The following is a 19,417-nucleotide window of genomic DNA, read 5'->3' as shown; positions in this document are numbered from 1 at the left end:
CATTGCTATATATTTTTTTTGTCCTCATTCTGCTATGCACATGGAAAAATAAAAATGTTATGGTTCTTTGAAGAAGATGAAAAAATTAAAGTGCAAACACAAAAATTGCCCGTTGCGGTAAGGGGTTAAATCTCCCATAGCAGTGGTTGAAATAGAATACATGTTATAAGATCTTCACAGGAGATTTGGAGCTTTGTTAGAAGAAAACCAGAGAATAGACCATTATAACGATGTATTAAAAAATAATAATGAAGAATTGTTTTCTTGTTCCGGCAGAGACCGTTGTTGCTTCGTCCCCAGAACAATGTATCTGCAGCATTTACACTGAATCTTTTTTCTCCTTCGTGTTGTTTCCTCGGCCGTCCACCTACACATGTATAAGTTTTCACTCTGTAGGATTTGTTACTTAGAACAAAAACACCTCCAGATAACCTGGCGTCGCCGGGCTCCATTTTTATCTGGAATTATTTTTATAGCATGATTCATTAACGTTGGGCTCCTGTGTGCTGCAGTGTGGCTGAATGCTAGCTCTGAGGTCACCGAGGGGTTTACACAATCGCAAATTACGGGAATCAGCGCAGCAAAGGAGCCTGTAATGTCCCATTTATAATTAGACACAGTGTTGGCATAGCTATGTATATGCATCGGTTATCTATATACATTGATACATTGCCGATTTTGCAAGTTTTCCCACCTACAAAGAATGGAGGGTCTGTAATTTTTATCGTAGGTACACTTCACCTGTGAGACAGAATCTAAAACAAAATACATAAAATCACATTGTAGAATTTTTTCATAATTCATTTTCATTTTATTGCACAAAATAAGTATTTGATACAATAGAAAAACATAACTTAATATTTGGTCCAGAAACCTTTGTTTGCACTTACAGAGGTCAGACGACCAGGTTTGCACACACTGCGGCAGGGATTTTGGCCCACTCTTCCATACAGATCTTCTCCAGATCTCAGATCTTTCAGGTTTCGGGGCTGTTGCCGGCAAACATTGAGTTTCAGCTCCTCCAAAGATTTTCTATTGGGTTCAGGTCTGGAGACTGGCTAGGCCACTCCAGGACCTTGAAATGCTTCTTAAGGAGCCACTCCTTAGTTGCCCTGGCTGTGTGTTCCGGGTCATTGTCATGCTGGAAGACCCATCCATGACCCATCATCAATTCTTTTACTGAGGGAAGGAAGTGGATGGGCAAAATGTCGCAATACATGACCTCATCGATCCTCCCTTAAATAAGGTGCAGTCATCCTGTCCCCTTTGCAGAAAAGCATCCCAAAGAATGATGTTTCTCCCACCATGGTTCATGGTTGGGACGCTGTTCTTGGGGTTGTATTCATCCTTCATCTTCCTCCAATGACGGCGAGTGGAGTTGATACAAAAAAGTTCTATTTTGGCCTCCTCTGACCACATGACCGTCTCCCATGTCTCCTCTGGATCATCCAGATGGTCATTAGTGAACTTCAAATTGGCCTGGACATGTGCTGGCGTGAGCAGGGGGACCTTGTGTGCCCTGCAGGATATCAAGCCATGACGGCATAGTGTGTTACTAACAGTAATGTTTGAGACTGTGGTCCCAGCTCTCTTCAGGTCATTAACCAGGTCATCCAGTGTAGTCCTGGGCTGATTCCTAACCTTTCTCACAATTATCCTTACCCCACAAGGTGAGATCTTGCATGGAGCCCCAGACCGAGGAAGATTGACCGTCATCTTGTGTTTCTTCCTTTTCTAATAATTGCGCTAACAGTTATTGCTTTCTCACCAAGCTGCTTGCCTATTGTCCTGTAACCCATCCTAGCCTTGTGCAGGTCTACAATTCTTTCCCTAGTGTCCTTAGACAGCTCTTTGGTCTTGGCCGTGGTGGAGAGGTTGGAGTGTCATTGATTGAGTGTGTGGACAGGCGTCTTATACAAGTAACGAGATCAAACAGGTGTAATTAATACAGGTAATGAGTGCAGAGTAGGAGTCTTCTTAAAGAAAAACTAACAGGTCTGTGAGAGGCAGAATTCTTGCTGGTTGGTCGGTGATTCAATACTTATTTCCTGCAATAAAATGCAATTTATTTATGTAACAATCCTACAATGTGATATTGTTTTTATTGTTAGATTCTGTCTCTCACAGGTGAAGTACCTATAATAACAATTACAGTCCTCGCCATTTCTTGTAGGTGGAAAAACTTGAAAAATCGTCCGTGTATCAAATACTTATTTTGCCCACTGTATGTGATATCTATTAATCTACTTCATATCCATCTGTCTCAGCTATGTATATGTATCTATATATCTATCATCTATCTATCTCACATCTGTGTAATATCGTTGTACCCTAGAAGAGTCACCCGGCCGTATAACTCGGACAATGATCGCAGCGCATTGCTCGGACTGTCCGCTCTCTTGACATGAGCGTGAGTAATAGCTGCATAGAAATACACGCTGTGACACTCGATGGCCGGTCCGAGCATTGCTTTGACTCTTCCCTAATATCTTTCTCTTTCTCTCAGATATTTTATCTACTAATCTTTCTCTATCGTTATATCTCCATATTATCTATGGATGTAGAATGGGAGGTCAGAAAAGTCCCTGGAGAGGAATGTGGAGGGGTCACATACTTTTCTCCATATAGTGTTAATGGAGAACAAAGTTTTCATTTGCTGTATTTTAAAGGCTATGTGCCCACGTTGCGGAATCGTGTGCGGATTTTTCCGCACCGGTTTTGCAAAATCCGCAGGTAAAACGATCTGCGTTTTTTACCCGCGGAATTACTGCGGGTTTTGTGCGGATTCCACCTGCAGTTTGACACCTGCGGATTCCTATTGTGGAGCAGGAGTAAACCGCTGCGGAATCCGCACAAAGAATTGACATGCTGCGGAAAAAACAACGTAGCATTTCCGCGTGGTATTTTCTGCAGCATGTGCACAGCGGATTTGATTTTCCATAAGATTACATGGTACTGTAAACCAGATGGAAAACTGCTGCGAATCCGCAGAGGCCAATCTGCTGCGGATCCGCAGCAAAATCCGCAGCGTGTGCACATAGCCTAATTGTAAAGGGTTGTCCCGTACACAACATATAGGTGGTAAATGTAAATCTCCTGTAATAAAGGTCTGACCTGGGTACCAGAAATCTTTCTGCTCCTCTCTTGTATGTGTATGTGCATTTACTTGTATGTGCATTCACCTTCTACTGTAGATTCACAGGCTATAATTGCTGTTTTTTTTTCTCCAATCTGACCTATTTTGTGCGGCAGCCTGCGGGTGATGCACATATTTTGGTGTGTGAATGCTCGGCTCATCCATTAGGATAGTGTGCTAGCACGCTGAATGCTGGAGACGGCTCCTGTGAATGTTCCTCCTACGTACATCTGTGATCTCTGTAAGCGCCAATAGTTAAAATGTGTACATCCACATTAAAGGCATGTATGTAAATGAGCATGTTACCTGCTGGGAAAATCAGGAAAGTGGATTTTGTAGACTCCTCATATAGTATATTGTGTGACTGCTAGCCATTATTAGTAATGTGACAGTCTAATGGTAAGACCATGGGATGTTATTACAGCATTATGAATAGTAAAAAAAGTTACATGACTTAATCATCAGCAAACAAAGTGCCCCTGTCTGGATATTTGTTTTGTCCTAGCTTTTCTGAATACTGAGTAGGGCCCTCACTCATTAGATGAAGCTTGGGGGCTTAGTGGTTAGCACTGCACAGTGGCTCAGTGGTTACAGCACTGGGGTAGTTGGTTAAAATCCCACCAAGGAAAACATCTGCAAGGAGTTTGTATGTTCTCCCCGTGTTTGCCTGAGTTTTTTCCAATTTCAGATAAGACGTATTGATAGGGAATGTAGATTGTGATCTCCAATGGGGACAGAGATGATGATGTCTTTACGGCACTGGAGAATTAATGGCGCTTAATAAATGATTAAAATAAATAACATCGCTGATTTAGATGGAGCCGTCAATCTGATGGGCAGAAGGCATCATTGAGTTCAGTGTGGCCGGGTGTTTGTAACTCATATCTGTCTTTTATTGAGCAAATTTCAGTCAATTGATTTGTTGTGTGGCCATAAAAAGAACTGAACTTTACTGTGTCTATGAAACAGCAATGAGGAGTTAAATAAAAAGTTACAAACTGCAAGTCAGATTGAGCTCACTGAACAATTCCCAGTTCACAACAAAGTGTAGGAGATTTCAGAAATCTCATGCCCCCAGCTTTTTTTTTTTTAACCACAGTATTTTGTGCAAAACCTGAGGTTTTGTAGAATGGAGCATGTCACTTCTTTCAGCATTGAAAAATGCAAAGGGCGGTGCAAAAAAATGCTGAAAAAAAACCTAGGTATCAATTTTTGGTGCATGTTTTTTTTTTTTTTTGCCAAAACCTGATGAACTAAAACTGTTTTCTTTTCTTTTTCCACTAAACTTTATCAGCACGCACAACAGACAAATGCACCCTGAAAAAAATGCAGCAAAAAATGCAACAAACACCTGCTTTTTTTGAGCCAAGTTTCTTACTGACAGGAGAGCAGGATTTGCCTTAAGAAAAAAAAGCATCAAAAACGCAACGTGTGAACATGGCCTTAAAGAAAAATGTTTGCTTGCAGAAAACGTTATAGAATAAAATACTTTCATATTAAGGCCACGTGAACACCTTCAGTATTTGGTCAGTATTTTAAATCCGTATTTGTAAGCCAAAATCAGGAAAAGTACAATAGGAACAAATCAACACTTCTGTATTTATCACCCACTCCTGGTTTTGCCTTACAAATACTGATGTAAAATACTGACCAAATACTGAAAGTGTGAACGTGGCCAAAAGGTTATTCTCAACCTTACAAATGCATGAAAAGAGCTAACTTTGGAGTTTACTTGTTATTAAAAATCCTCTCTGTTTCCAAGATTGGAGTGATTGTTAATTAGTTTACAGTATGTTTCCAAGCTCACCGACCACCTCTGCATTTTGTCAGACAAATAAGACCCAGTCTCTCAGGCAAGCAGTGCAGCACTTTGAAGCTATTTGCTAACTAGCTTGCAAGCGCTGCTCTGAAGCTGACTGGATTCAGCCAATTTCATGCTCTGCAAGCTCCTTCAATGCTATTGCATCGGAAAGTGAACAGTTCTTGTCCAGCAGTTCGTCTGAGGCCGGGGACACACACAACGTATAAAAAAACGGTCCGTTTTTCACGGACGAGAATCGCACAAATGTTTCCAAAACAGTGATCCGTGTGCAGTGCGAGGATGCGATTTCCTCGCATCAAATGATCCTTTTGACATCCGTGTGACATCCGTATGGCATCTGTATGCCGAGATTATCTCGCAGGCTTGCAAAACCAACATCTAATGGATTTATGTGCTCAAATGTTCGTTAAAACATATATACAGTATATGTATACATATATATATGTCATTGAGACACATATATATATAATCTGTATTTATATTTAATTCAGCGCGATATATGTGAAAAGCCGGTAATTCAATTGCCGGCTTTTCATTTCTCCTTCCCAAACCCGACAGGATATGAGACATGGTTTACATACAGTAAACCATCTCATATCCCCTTTTTTTTGCATATTCCACACTACTAATGTTAGTAGTGTGTATGTGCAAAATTTGGGCGCTGTAGCTGCTAAAATAAAGGGTTAAATGGCGGAAAAAATTGGTGTGGGCTCCCGCACAATTTTCTCCGCCAGAGTGGTAAAGTCAGTGACTGAGGGCAGATATTAATAGCCTAGAGAGGGTCAATGGTTATTGCCCCCCCCCCCCCCGGCTACAAACATCTGCCCCCAGCCACCCCAGAAAAGGCACATCTGGAGATGCGCCTATTCTGGCACTTGGCCACTCTCTTCCCACTCCCGTGTAGCGGTGGCATATGGGGTAATGAAGGGTTAATGTCACCTTGCTATTGTAAGGTGACATTAAGCCAGATTAATAATGGAGAGGCGTCAATTATGACACCTATCCATTATTAATCCAATTGTATGAAAGGGTTAAAAAAACACACACACATTATTGCAAAGTATTTTAATGAAATAAACACACAGGTTGTTTTAATATTTTATTGCTCTCTCAATCCACCTGAAGACCCTCGCTCTGAAAAATAATAAACCAACAATATACATACCTTCAGATGATCTGTCACGTCCCACGAAGTAAATCCATCTGAAGGGGTTAAATCATTTTACAGCCAGGAGCTGTGCTAAAGCACTCGGTCGTGCCTGTAAACCCCCGGGTACTGAAAGGAAAGCAGGATGACCTGTAGTTACCTTGAGTTGCGGTGAGGCGCCCTCTGCTGGATGTCCTCATATGAACTCGAGCGTGGGAACTTTTCCAAGGCTCCAGTTCATGAGGACATCCAGCAGAGGGCGCATCACCGCAACTCAGGGTAACTACAGGTCATTCCCCTGCAATCCATTCATTCCCGGGGGTTTTACAGGCACGAGCACTGCTTTAGCAGAGCTCCAGGCTGTAAAATGATTTAACCCCTTCAGATGGATTTGCTTCATGGGACTTGACCTGAGCGACGGAAGGTATGAGATATTGTTGTTTTTTTTTATTTTTCCTTTGTTACAGAACGAGGGTCTTCAGGTGGATTACCAGTATAATAAAATATTACAACACCCTGTGTCTTTATTTCATTAAAATACTTTTAAATAATGTGTGTGTTTTATTAACTATTTCGTACTATTGGATTAATAATGGATAGGTGTCATAATTGACGCCTCTCCATTATTAATGTGGCTTAATGTCACCTCACAATAGCAAGGTGACATTAACCCTTCATTACCCCATATCCCACCACTACACGGGAGTGGGAAGAGAGTGGCCAAGGGCCAGAATAGGCGCATCTTACAGATGTGCCTTTTCTGGGGTGGCTGGGGGCTGATGTTTTTAGCCGGGGGGGGGGGGGGGGCAATAACCATGGTCCCTCTCTATTAATATCTGCCCTCAGTCACTGGCTTTACCACTCTGGCGGAGATAATTGGCCCACGCCAATTTTTTCCGCCATTTAACCCTTATTTTACAAGCTACAGCGCCCAAATTTTGCACATACACACTACTAACATTAGTAGTGTGGAATATGCAAAAAAAAAAGGGATATGAGATGGTTTACTGTATGTAAACCATGTCTCATATCATGTCGGGTTTGTGAAGGAGAAATGAAAAGCCGGCAATTGAATTACCGGCTTTTCTCTTAACACCGGTGCGTATTTCTCGCAAGTCACACGCATGGTCCATGTGTAATCCGTAATTTTTCTTGCCCCCATAGACTTTCATTGGCGTTTTTTTGCCCAATACGGTGACAAACGCAGCATGCTGCGATTTTCTATGGCCGTACAATACCGTATATTACGGATGCGCAATATACGGCAGATAGGACCAGACCCATAGAGAATCATTGGGCCGTGTGCAATGTGTATTTTACGGACGTAGTTTCTGCGCTCATACGTCCGTAAAACTCGCTAGTGTGACGCCGGACTAAGGCTGAGTTGGGCGCCGGCTGATGAGTTCCCCGCACGCCCGTGGTATATCAGTCGCATTTCCTGACATCCACATCTGATGGCTTATTTGCTTATAAATAATTTCCTTTTTCCCACCTTCTTGCTGCATTTTATCATAATTACTGTGGGGGAGATAATTGCCGCCTGATCCTTTTTATGTAGAAATGTAGGTCAAGTCGGTACATTTGTGTAACTTACAGTTAATTTTTACTGTGCGGAAATGTCTTCACGCAGATACGCGGTATTGTGTTACTGCACAGGATGGCCATACGCCAAGCCAATCTTTTCAACCTCTACTTTGGTATTTTATACAAAAATAAATGCAGGATGTGGAAATGGGTTCAGATCAGTGGTCATCAACATCAACCCTACGCATTATGGAGGATTTTCATCTCTTTACTGCACAGAGGTAAAAGGGGACCACAGTTGTCTTAGGTTCAGCGCACATATCCTTCCTCTTGGGGCTCTGCACGCGTGTCCTTTCTCTTGGGGCTCTGCACATGTGTCCTTTTTCTTGGGGCTCTGCACAAGTGTTCTTTTTCCTGGGGCTCTGCACACATATCCATTCTCTTGGGGCTCTGCACACATGTCCTTTCTTTTGGGTCTTAGCGCACGTGTCCTTTCTCTTGGGGCTCTGCTCATCCTTTCTATTGGGGCTCTGCTCATCCTTTCTCTTGGGGCTCTGCACATGTCCTTTCTCTTGGGGCTCTGCACACGTGTCCTTTCTCTTGGGGCTCTGCACACATGTCCTTTCTTTTGGGTCTTTGCACATGTGTCCTTTCTCTTAGGGTTCTGCTCACGTGTCCTTTCTCTTGGGGCTCTGCTCATCCTTTCTCTTGGGGCTCTGCTCATCCTTTCTATTGGGGCTCTGCTCATCCTTTCTCTTGGGGCTCTGCACACATGTCCTTTCTCTTGGGGCTCTGCACGTGTCCTTTCTTTTGGGACTCTGCACACATGTCCTTTCTCTTGGGGCTCTGCACATGTGTCCTTTCTTTTGGGACTCTGCACACATGTCCTTTCTCTTGGGGCTCTGCACACATGTCCTTTCTCTTGGGGCTCTGCACACATGTCCTTTCTTTTGGGTCTTTGCACATGTGTCCTTTCTCTTGGGGTTCTGCTCACGTGTCCTTTCTCTTGGAGCTCTGCTCATCCTTTCTATTGGGGCTCTGCTCATCCTTTCTCTTGGGGCTCTGCACACATGTCCTTTCTTTTGGGTCTTTGCGCATGTGTCCTTCCTCTTGGGGTTCTGCTCACGTGTCCTTTCTCCTTCTGTCCCAAGAGAATGGACTCGTAATCAGAGCCTTACTTGGTTGGGATCCCAGTGGTTCAAAAAATTCCATTTTTTAATAGTCTATTAGGGAGTGGGGGTTTCCTGTTCTGGACCTCCATCACTGGGGCACCCACCTATCATAAAAATGGGGCATTTGTAACAACTTGCTTTACCTATTCTCTATTCTCTTCCTTGTCATATCTGTAAGGCTGCCGTCGCACTAGCAGTATATGGTCAGTATTTTACCTCAGTATTTGTAAGCCAAAACCAGGAGTGGAACAATTAGAGGAAAAGTATAATCGAAACATATGCACCACTTCTGCATTATTCACCCACTCCTGGTTTTGGCTTACAAATACTGATGTCCAATACTGACCAAATACTGCTAGTGTGACGGCAGCCTAAGGCCAGAGACACACTGGTGCGAGAGACGGCCGAGTCTCGCTGGTTAAAAGCAAGCTGTGGCACCTGCATTCCGGAGCGGAGCGTGCGGCTCCATAGCAATACATGGAGCTGCACGCTCAGCTCCGGAATGCAGGTGCCACAGCTTGCTTTTAACCAGCGAGACTCGGCCGTCTCTCGCACCAGTGTGTCTCCGGCCTAACACTAACAATATTCGGCTGTGGGGTTCACATACGGAGCTCAGGATACGGTCCCACGGGTGGATTTTCTACTTTGAATTTGTGTTCCTCTGGGAAAATAAGCAACCTATATTGACCTGCGCTTTGTCTTTGAAATCTATATCCTGTCAATTGCTGATGAAACTGAAACTTTTGCTGATGGTGAAATGTACAGAAGCATGGCTGCATTTCCACAGTGTAATCCGAAGAGGATTTTGTTGCTGCAGGTTGTACATGCGGCGCATTTATTGTTGAAATTCCTGCAACTGAAACCCATTTCCAGTTGCATCATTTCTGCAGGAATTACATGGTTTTCTGAAGGCGCTATTAAATGATAGGATTGTTGCAGAAATGTGAGCAGTAAATTCGCTACAAGAAATGTTATATTCGCAAATATTGAGAAGATTTTTGGGAAGTATACATTTTCTTGGATTTCAAACATACTTTTTTCTACCCCTCTTTGCGAGCCAGGAGGCATTTAGTTGCAGTCATCGAGGGTAATTTCTGGGCCAGCTCTAATCACCAACCAGGTGACTGGTCATTTTTCTCACGGTGACCGTCTTTAGGCTCATATGGTGAGTTTACGCTCTGCAGATTTGATGCATTCATTCTGGCACCCTTCCCATTCATCTGAATTTGACTTGCGGAAATCCATCCACCAAAACCATTCAGAAATTTCTGCTACAAATTTTTTTTTTTTTTTTTAGAAATGTCCAAATTACTGTCCCGTTCCTGCCTTGGTGGCATGTGGCTGCTCCCCTGTTCCCATCTGGTATCTTTCAGTCTGCACAATGGCATCCTAATTGCACGACCCTTTCCCACCGCTCTAAGCCGTGCCTGATTCTTCATTAATACAGTCCTTACAATAGCGAGGAACAGAGCCGATCTGCTCACATGACTCACTCTGTGAAAGATCACAAAATGTTTGAGCATCTCCAGTCTGCGCGCAGCCGTTTCCCAGCTGACGGACAGGATATGGGGTGGGCTCGTCACCAGAGTCCTGGGTTCTCCATTCCCAGCAATGCTCGCTCTTCCACACTTCCCAGGAACTTGCTCCTCTATGTAGGCTGCCGGCAGCTGAAACTGATGGGATAGTAGTCCTGACTCTCGGGGTACTTGGCACGTCTCCGCTTCACTCCCAGGAAGATGAAGTCTTTGTTTAGTGCATTCACTAAGAAGGAAGGTAAGAGGCACCTGCTGGGTGGGAGCGGGGGGCTGTTCCCCGGCTGCTGGGGTTTAGACATATTATTAAACTTCATGCAGACTCCTTGCCTTTGGAGAGTTTGTGGGATGATGAAGAACAGATGGAGTGGTGCTGGAATGGACGGCGCAGCAGCGAGATGTGCTGCGGGCTAATATTTTTCTGAATGGGAGTTGGAATAATGCGTGATGGAAGAGGGAAACCTGGAGTGTGTATATGTGAGAAGCTGTACATTAACCTCACCGATGCCAAGACTCCAGATCAATAGAATTTTACTCCCAACTCCCACCATTTGTAGCAGCAAGTAGTGTTGGATCACGATTTACTGGCAGCTGTAGTTCCGTAACTGCTTCGTACCAAATTTGCAATTCTTATAAGTAGAATAACATTCTTGTTAACTGTCATCTTGCTGGGACTTGTAGTTCCACCGCTGCTCTGCGACATCCCCGATACATTATAATAAGACCAGGTTAATATTTGCTTGATGGGACCTGTAGTTCTACCACAGCTCTATGGCAACTGATTTTTTTTAAGCTGATTCAAATAAGGTCCCCCCATAACATATTGCTGGGACCTGTAGTCCTCCAACTTTTCCTCGTCATCTGACGACTTGACCTCTTATGGAGGACACCTCAGTTCCACAGGTTAATCGATTCAGTGAATGATTGAACGACAGCCTAATGAATTGGGTTAACGGCAGCATGCTGATATTTGTAGTTCTACGACAGACATCTTGATATTATAATGACGCCGACTGATAGTCAGCTAATGCCAAGAGTTGGTTTTGACATCTGATTAAAATGGGTTAAGTGGTGCTTGTATTTGTAGTTCCACAGTAGCGCCATAGTATCTGGTAGTTGGATTATTGTGCTTTGTGTAACATTTCAGGGTATGTTATAGCTGATCTGGCAGAGATCCAACCTTCTCTGATGTCTCGAGTGTCTCTCATGTTGTAGGAGCAAGTGGTGATTGATTTACATGGCACGAGCGGGAATTAAATTAGACTGAAACATGATTTATGTAGAATTTTTTGGAAAATTTTTTTATCTTCATTTTTTTTGGGCATAACAAAACTCAAATTAATCACTCAGATGCTTGATTAAGCATTAGTCATCAATCTCCTGTGGTGTGTAATTATTCCACATATTACATGCCATAGTGCCATCGAGCTGCACACGTTGCCGTACATATCCCGCACCACTGGGTGGCTGCACCCTGTCCCCACCACGCCATCAGATACCTTATAATATCACTGGCATCCCTCTCTATCATTCTGCCTTCCAGGCTCAAAATAACAGCGGCTCTGAAGGTCACCGCCTCGCAAATCCCTCAAGTGCCGGCCATCCTTGTCCCCATTTTTATGACTAATGAATTCCGGTGGTTGGCATTTAGGAAGGTGAATTGAAACCTTGTCCTGTGTTTGCACAGAATTATTATAAGTTTGTGTGTCTTTGTATTGTTTAGATGATACTATGTATATCACCACAGACACAGCAGGACTGAGCCGGTCAGTTTGGCCGGTGACCATCCAACTCCGATATCGCCGTGTGTTACTCCATTGGACGGAACAACATTTTCTGATGCTGTACGACATTCGGGATGTTACCCAAGTGATGGTGTAGGAAGTTGCCAACTAGCCACTTTGCATTTGCTAGGACACTAAGATTAAAGGTCAGATCAGTAAGCTGAATCCTTGTCCCAGGTGATTAAAAGTGTAGTCACAATTTTTAATTAGGCTCAGTTTAGAGGAGTGTAATTTCTGGTCCGTCAACGGCCAGCACACAGACAAAATGGATTCACAAACCGGTGTGTCACGGTCCCAGTATGGACTGGTTGTGGATCACATGAACCTGTAGCCTCATAATATGGCTATGAAGCTGTTTAGTTGAGTCAGGAAACCCATCACAAATCAGACTGGAGAGTTTTCGCCCCCGGACACTTCTTTGGGGCATGTGCACACTTATTAGTTTAAGCTCGGGTAAACCTGTCATGTTTTTTTTAAAAAAAATTTGTTTCAAGAACACACTGGCGGTGTATTTTCTGGCGACTTCCAGGTCAACGTTTTATTTTCTTTCAGTATATAAATCTATATATAATAGTGAGTGGATTCCAAGTGAAAGTCGCCTGAAGAACTTCACTGCTTTATAGCTTGTAAACCAGAAGCTGTTAAGCCAAGTGCGCACGATCCGGAGTGTCAGCGCTTCGGACACCGTACATGTTCGCTGCGTCGAAAGCGCTGCCGTCTATTGAACGCAGGTGAATTTTCATGAGTTCATTGGGCGCTGTACAAGTACGCAGCGTTTACTGATCGTGTGCACATGCCCTTAAAGGAAGCTCTGAATTCTGAACATATTAGCACAGAGTCGTTTCTACATTGCAGTGCATATGTTTATGCTTTTTTAGCATTTCTTTTGCGCTTTTTCAGGCAGGTTATGGAGTGGACGCACCTGAAAAAGACAACATTTGCAGATACCCTACAAGTGCATTTTTCACCATGCAGTCAACATCACATAAAAAAAACCTCAGTCTTGCTCCTGAAATGCTGCAACGCCGCAGCGTTTTATGGCATACAACTACAGTATGTAAATACGCTTTTAGAGAAACAGAATGAACTAGAATGAAGAGGCTGTGGTCCCTAATGCCACTTTGGCTACCATTGGCCTCCTTTGGCATCACTCAGGAAGTTGCCTACTGGGCCATGCTGTCCGGCGCTGGTGGACAGGAGCGAATACAATCCTCCACATTATATCCGCCCTAGCACCACCGCCATAGAATTGATTGGAGTCTTTTTTGTGCCGGCAGGAAGAGACGTGAATCAAGCTCATAAGTGTGGCGCTAGATGGCAATAATTGGGATGATCTGTGCACTTGCTGACAATTGGCCCGCCCTCAGTGCACTTGTAGCTTCATTTACATAAAGAAAGTAGATTTTTTTTTTTTCAGTGTTCAAATATCCATTTGCGGACAGGAAGGTACTATATGTGTGAGCTTGTATTTTTCTATCCTAGCCAACAGTGTAATTAGTTCGGTGACCCCAAAGCTCCTGCCCAGAGCTGAAGGAATGGCCATCAGCTCAATGCCAGTCAGTGTCTGGGCAGCTTTGTAATTTACAGCAGACTGGTAGTCAGGGACGCACATATGTAGTTACCAGTCTGTCCTGGATTACTCGTGCTGCCAGCTAAAGCCTTATCACTGATCTGACGGCGAAGGCTCGGCAGTTTCTCCAGCTACGCTGCACCTCTCGTTACAACATTTATCACCTGAGGCCCCATGGCGGCCGCCTCTGTGATGCGCGGCTTGGCTATATACATTTAGCTTTCTATAGAATAAGACATTAGCCCACATTGTGCAGAACTGATGAGACAGCAGATTTTATGTCCATTTTGTAGAACCATTTGTCTTTTTTCCCTAGGACGTCTTCAATGAGAAATGTGTTACAGACTCGGAGATCCATAAGTGTGATGGTTTGTGAATGTCGCCATTCCTGATGTGTTTCCTGCATTTCTTTCTTCATCTGAACAGAGGGATTATTTTATATTGCAGAATTGTCCTTCCATTTTATTCTTTAGTTGGTAATTAGGATTTAATGATGGCTGCTTTCTGCGGCAAAGTTCCCACGTGTAAAATGCTGCTTTTATTTTTCCGCTGCATTTTTTTCTTTTTGCAGTTGTTCATCAAAAAATAAATCTGTTATATTTCTTTCATTTTTGCAGGGTTTTTTGTTGTTGTTGTGCAGCGCCCCCACTGCCGCAGGGCCGAGGGGTACCCGGTACCGGGCCTCTGAGTCTCTACTCTGGGGTTGTCACGGTGGCTAGGCCCGGTCCGTGACCCTGCTGAGGGGCGTACAGTGATAGATGTAGATGGTGATGTTGCGGTGCAGTGTAGGTTGTAGTAAATAACGAGGACACCAGGTTGCAGTCTCTTTACCTCTTTACTGAAGATCACTGGGTCCTCAGTCCGGAATCCAGATAACCAGGCTGCGCAAGTCCGGCTGGTCCAATGGCACCTCCAGAGTTCTCTTAGCAGGTGGAAATCTGTGCCTTCCTTCTAGCGCTATGTGTTGCGGTCCTTCCCTGCTGTGCTTACGGAAAGTCCCCACAACTGTTGTGTCTGTTTCTTAAGTTCCCTCACAACTCGATTAGATGATGTTCTGCTAATCCTCCGTCCCTCCCTGATGTTACGGTTAGGACGGCACCTGTATGACGGGTAGGCTCGGAGCTCTTCCGGGACCCTAGAGTCGCCCCTCTCCACAAGTTGCCCCCCAAGACTGCATAGGTGATTTAGGTGAGACTGCCCGCCTTAGACTGACTGTCCTGCCGTTGGTTTAGAGTATTGCCTGAAGCTGAATATTGTAATACTCCCTCGGCGTTCCGGCCACCGGTAGTGCGCCTCAGTAGGATGTTGCCTCGGTCTCACAGCACGACTCCTACTGGTATTCTCCTTCTTGCTTTGATCTCGTTTCTCACTCAGCACAATCTATCTCGCTTCCAATCCCTCCTTGGGCACCGCCGCTATGCTGAGCAGGCACGGTCCCGTTACGTTCTCTCAAGTTGCCAGGTCTCTGTCAGGATCCCACCCCTGACAGGGACCCTACCGAATCTTCTCCCACAACACCCTCTGCCACAAGGTGTTGCCTGGTTCCAACCCAGTCAGCTTTCTGTTCTAACTTCCTGCCTGACCCCCAGTTTTACCAGTATGTGAGGAGTGGCCTAATGAATAGAACCCTTAGCTCCCCCTGGAGGCCCGGCTGTGAAATGTATTGGTGTCTGTGATACCTGGTCAGGTGAACTCCTTCAGTGCCATCAGACGTACCATAGCTCCCCTTAGTGGCGGAGCCACAGTACTGCAACGACCAGGACTCTGGGGCGCTGCAGTTGTAGTTGCTGTTTTTGGTGCAGATTTGAAGCAGCGTCTTTTTTTTTATTTCATCCAGAAACTCAAATATTGAACTCAAAACACGTTTTGTGGGTTGTTTTTTTTTTTCCAAAGCATTTTTTCAGAATTCCCAGAGAGACTTATCAGAAAAAAAATAACCCTCAGTTCTGCAGTGTCTTTAAATGTAGAGTGGTAATTAGTCTTCATGAAATCACATCACTTTGCTCAAAATAAGCAGATGGAAAAAACAAACAACATTTACGCTACATGGGAACATGGCCACAGGTTGAGTTTGGGGGTCGCACATGACGTTTGGTGGGCGTCTAGCAAGTGTCCTGGGTGCATCTGTTGAGAAGCCGCTTTGTAAATTGTCGTAGTGGTTTTCCATTGGATCAATAAAAAATGAACTGCTTACGGTTTGCTTATTATTAACTACGTGGCAATTAACAGTAAGCAGCACACCTCTGCAATGATGCTGCCGCGGGCGACTGCTGCAACATTTAGGAAGTGGCTTCTTAGCAGGTGAGACACGTGCTGACCCCAACCTGAGGGTATTGGCGCACAGTGCAGTTATGATGCATCCAGTTTTGTACAAAATCAAGCGATTTCTTGTTAATTACTTGCAAAACTGCAGCAATTTTTGACTGCTGTGTTTCATTTATTCTCTGGCCTTACCCTTAGAAATAAGTTGCATGATGAGTTACAGTGCAGTAAAGTGAGTCAGTCATTGTGGCATATGCAGATGCTGCAAAGGTTAAGCATGACAGATGTGAGGGCTGAATATGGCTATTTCAGCAAAGGATTTGCCCCAGCACTAAATATCATAATCACTGAAGAGTTCACAAAAATGGTGCATGATATTGAAAGAACCCCAGTGAAAAGTCCTGAACTTATAGCGTAGCGCCACCTGGTGTTAACAGTGTATAGTAATGCGAACATAATGAGCCAAGTGCTGCTGGTGACACAATGCTCCATCACTCTCCCCAAGTCTCTGCAAAGTGATCCTCAGATCATCCCATGGAAATAGGTTTCTGTCGGCTTGTAAGGAGAGGAGCTGAGCCTCTGTAGTACCATGGTAGTATAGCTGAGAAGAATCCTGCACAGGAAGTGAGAAGGGACTGTGTTGTCAACTGCCAGAGGGGGAAGGAGACTGATTCTGTCCAGAGCCACCTCCCTTCCACCTTGACAGCACTGATTAGATGTTGCTCATTGAGCAAAAAAATGCTGAAAAGGTATTTTTATGCTGGTAATATTGCACGTAAAATGCTATTAACCTCTTGGGACTTTTCACGTGAAAATGGTTCATGTGCTGTCTAAGTCTGTACAGATGTTGTGTGTAAGAGCCGCCATACATGTGAGATGGGCATATACGTATGTTGGAGGTATGGCAGGGTATCCCACTCTATAGGGATACTCTCCCCATGCAGCCTCTAAAGCTGGAAACAACAAGGACATTTCCAACTTGCAAAATATGAGAGCAGGACAGCACTGAGCATGGAAAGAGAAGAACCTCGGCACTTGTCTGTATGACAGAAGAGACTTTTACATCTGCGAGAGTGATGTACACCAGCCATACAGGGGATAGAAGGACATTACTGTGTTCTCAGTATGGCAATGCATGCCTATGGACATGTGTAGTGTACAGGTCCGGAGCGTTCCTGGGGCACAAGCTGAACATTCACCACAAGCGTGACGTGAAGAAGGCATCGGCCGTGACCTGCCATCATTTAGACAGCACCCATTCTACTAATTGTTCACATTGACTCTTGTACGTCACCCTGTCTGTGTACAGTGCCTTGCGAAAGTATTCAGCCCCGTGGAACTTTTCAACCTTTTCCCACATATCATGCTTCAAACATAAAGATACCAAATGTAAATTTTTGGTGAAGAATGAACAACAAGTGGAACACAATTGTGAAGTTGAATGAAATTTATTAATTATTTTAAATTTTTGTGGAAATTCAAAAACTGAAAAGTGGGGCGTGCAATATTATTCGGCCCCTGTAACTTAATACTTTGTTGCTCCACCTTTTGCTGCGATTACAAGTCGCTTGGGGTATGTCTCTATCAGGTTTGTACATCAAGAGACTGAAATTCTTGCCCTTTCTTCCTTGGCAAACAGCTCGAGCTCAGTGAGGTTTGATGGAGATCGTTTGTGAACAGCAGTTTTCAGCTCTTTTTACAGATTCTCGATTGGATTGAGGTCTGGACTTTGACTTGACCATTCTAACACCTGGATATGTTTATTTGTGAACCATTCCATTGTAGATTTTGCTTTATGTTTGGGATCATTGTCTTGTTGGAAGACAAATCTCCGTCCCAGTCTCAGGCTTTTTGCAGACTCCAACAGGTTTTCTTCAAGAATGGTCCTGTATTTGGCTCCATCCATCTTCCATCAATTTTAACCATCTTCCCTGTCCTTGCTGAAGAAAAGCAGGCCCACACCATGATGCTGCCACCACCATATTTGACAGTGGGGATGGTGTGTTCAGGGCGATGAGCTGTGTTGCCTTTACGCCAAACAGTTCGATTTTGGTTTCATCTCACCAGAGCACTTTTTTCCACATGTTTGGTGTGTCTCCCAGGTGGCTTGTTGCAAACATTAAACAACACTTTTTATGGATATCTTTGAGAAATGGCATTCTTCTTGCCACTCTTCCATAAAGGCCAGATTTGTTCAGGGTACGACTGATTGTCCCACCTCAGCTGTAGATCTCTGCAGTTCATCCAGAGTGATCATGGGCCTCTTGACTGCATCTCTGGTCAGTCTACTCCTTGTTTGAGATGAAAGTTTAGAGGGACGGGCCCGGTCTTGGTAGATTTGCACAGGGCCGCCATCAGGGCATTACAGCCATGACTGGCGTATGGGGCCCGGTGGGCAGAGGGAGCCCACATCGGGCCCCGTCTAATCTGCTCACCGGGGCCCCCCTGCAGGCGCTGCGGCACACTATTGACGTGCGGGCCCGTGCCCGTACGTCAATAGTTAACAGCCGCCGCCAGCCAGTCGGAGGCTGGCAGCAGACTTGAGCGGCCACAGTGCGCAGTCGCACTTCGCCGGCGTCTGACGTCATCGTCAGCTGCCGGCGAGTGCGTCCTTCACCTGCCTGGAGGAAGTGAGCTTCGCCCGCCGCAGGAGCACACGGCCAGGTAAGAAGTTTTTTTTTTTTTTTTGGTAGCTGCGATCCGGGGGGGGGGGGGGGGGGGGGAGTTTTCCCGGGGGAGGCGGGGGCCCGGGGCAGCATGCTGGACACGGGGGCAGAATGCTGGACATGCTGGGGCAGAGGAGATGCTGGACACGGGCAGAATGCTGGACAAAGGGGCAGAAAGCTGGGCAGAGGAGCTGCTGGACACAGGGGCAAAATGCTGGACAAAGGGGCAGAAAGCTGGACACGGGCAGAGGAGATGCTGGACACAGGGGCAGAATGCTGGACAAAGGGGCAGAAAGCTGGACACGGGCAGAGGAGATGCTGGACACAGGGGCAGAATGCTGGACAAGGGGGCAGAAAGCTGGACACAGGGGCAGAGGATATGCTGGACACAGGGGCAGAATGCTGGACACGGGGGCAGAAAGCTGGACACAGGGACAGAGGAGATGATGGACACAGGGGCAGAATGCTGGACACGGGGGCAGAAAGCTGGACACAGGGGCAGAGGAGATGATGGACACGGGGGCAGTTTGCTGGACATGGGGGCAGTATGCTGGACACGGGGGCAGTTTGCTGGACACGGGGGAAGTATGCTGGACACGGGGGCAGTATGCTGGACACGGGGGCAGTATGCTGGACACGGGGGCAGAAAGCTGGACACGGGCAGAAAGCTGGACACGGGCAGAATGGAGATACGGGGCATGATTGGAGACACGGGGCAGGATGAAAAACATGGCGGCATGACTGGAGACAGATGGGGCAGAATTGGAAACAGATGGGGCAGAATGGAGACAGGGGGCATGAT

General features: G+C 45.2%; 1 protein-coding gene across 9 annotated transcripts in view; it reads left to right on the top strand.

Annotated features, from left to right (window-relative positions):
* The window catches only part of SHANK2 (SH3 and multiple ankyrin repeat domains 2), a 672,686-nt gene that overhangs the window by 263,775 nt on the left and 389,494 nt on the right, over positions 1–19,417 (top strand). The window contains exon 1 of one of the 9 annotated variants that reach the window (XM_077286976.1): positions 10,355–10,574. The exons of the other annotated variants lie outside the window; for them this stretch is intronic. Coding sequence (XP_077143091.1) covers positions 10,538–10,574 — 37 coding nt within the window. The 5' untranslated portion in view covers positions 10,355–10,537. Of the gene's footprint in view, positions 1–10,354; positions 10,575–19,417 lie in introns of those variants that run through there. 9 annotated transcript variants of the gene reach the window in all.

The sequence above is a fragment of the Ranitomeya variabilis genome, chromosome 2 (genome assembly GCF_051348905.1).
Source record: "Ranitomeya variabilis isolate aRanVar5 chromosome 2, aRanVar5.hap1, whole genome shotgun sequence".
Taxonomy (NCBI): domain Eukaryota; kingdom Metazoa; phylum Chordata; class Amphibia; order Anura; family Dendrobatidae; genus Ranitomeya; species Ranitomeya variabilis.
This window is presented reverse-complemented; position numbering and strand designations above follow the sequence as displayed.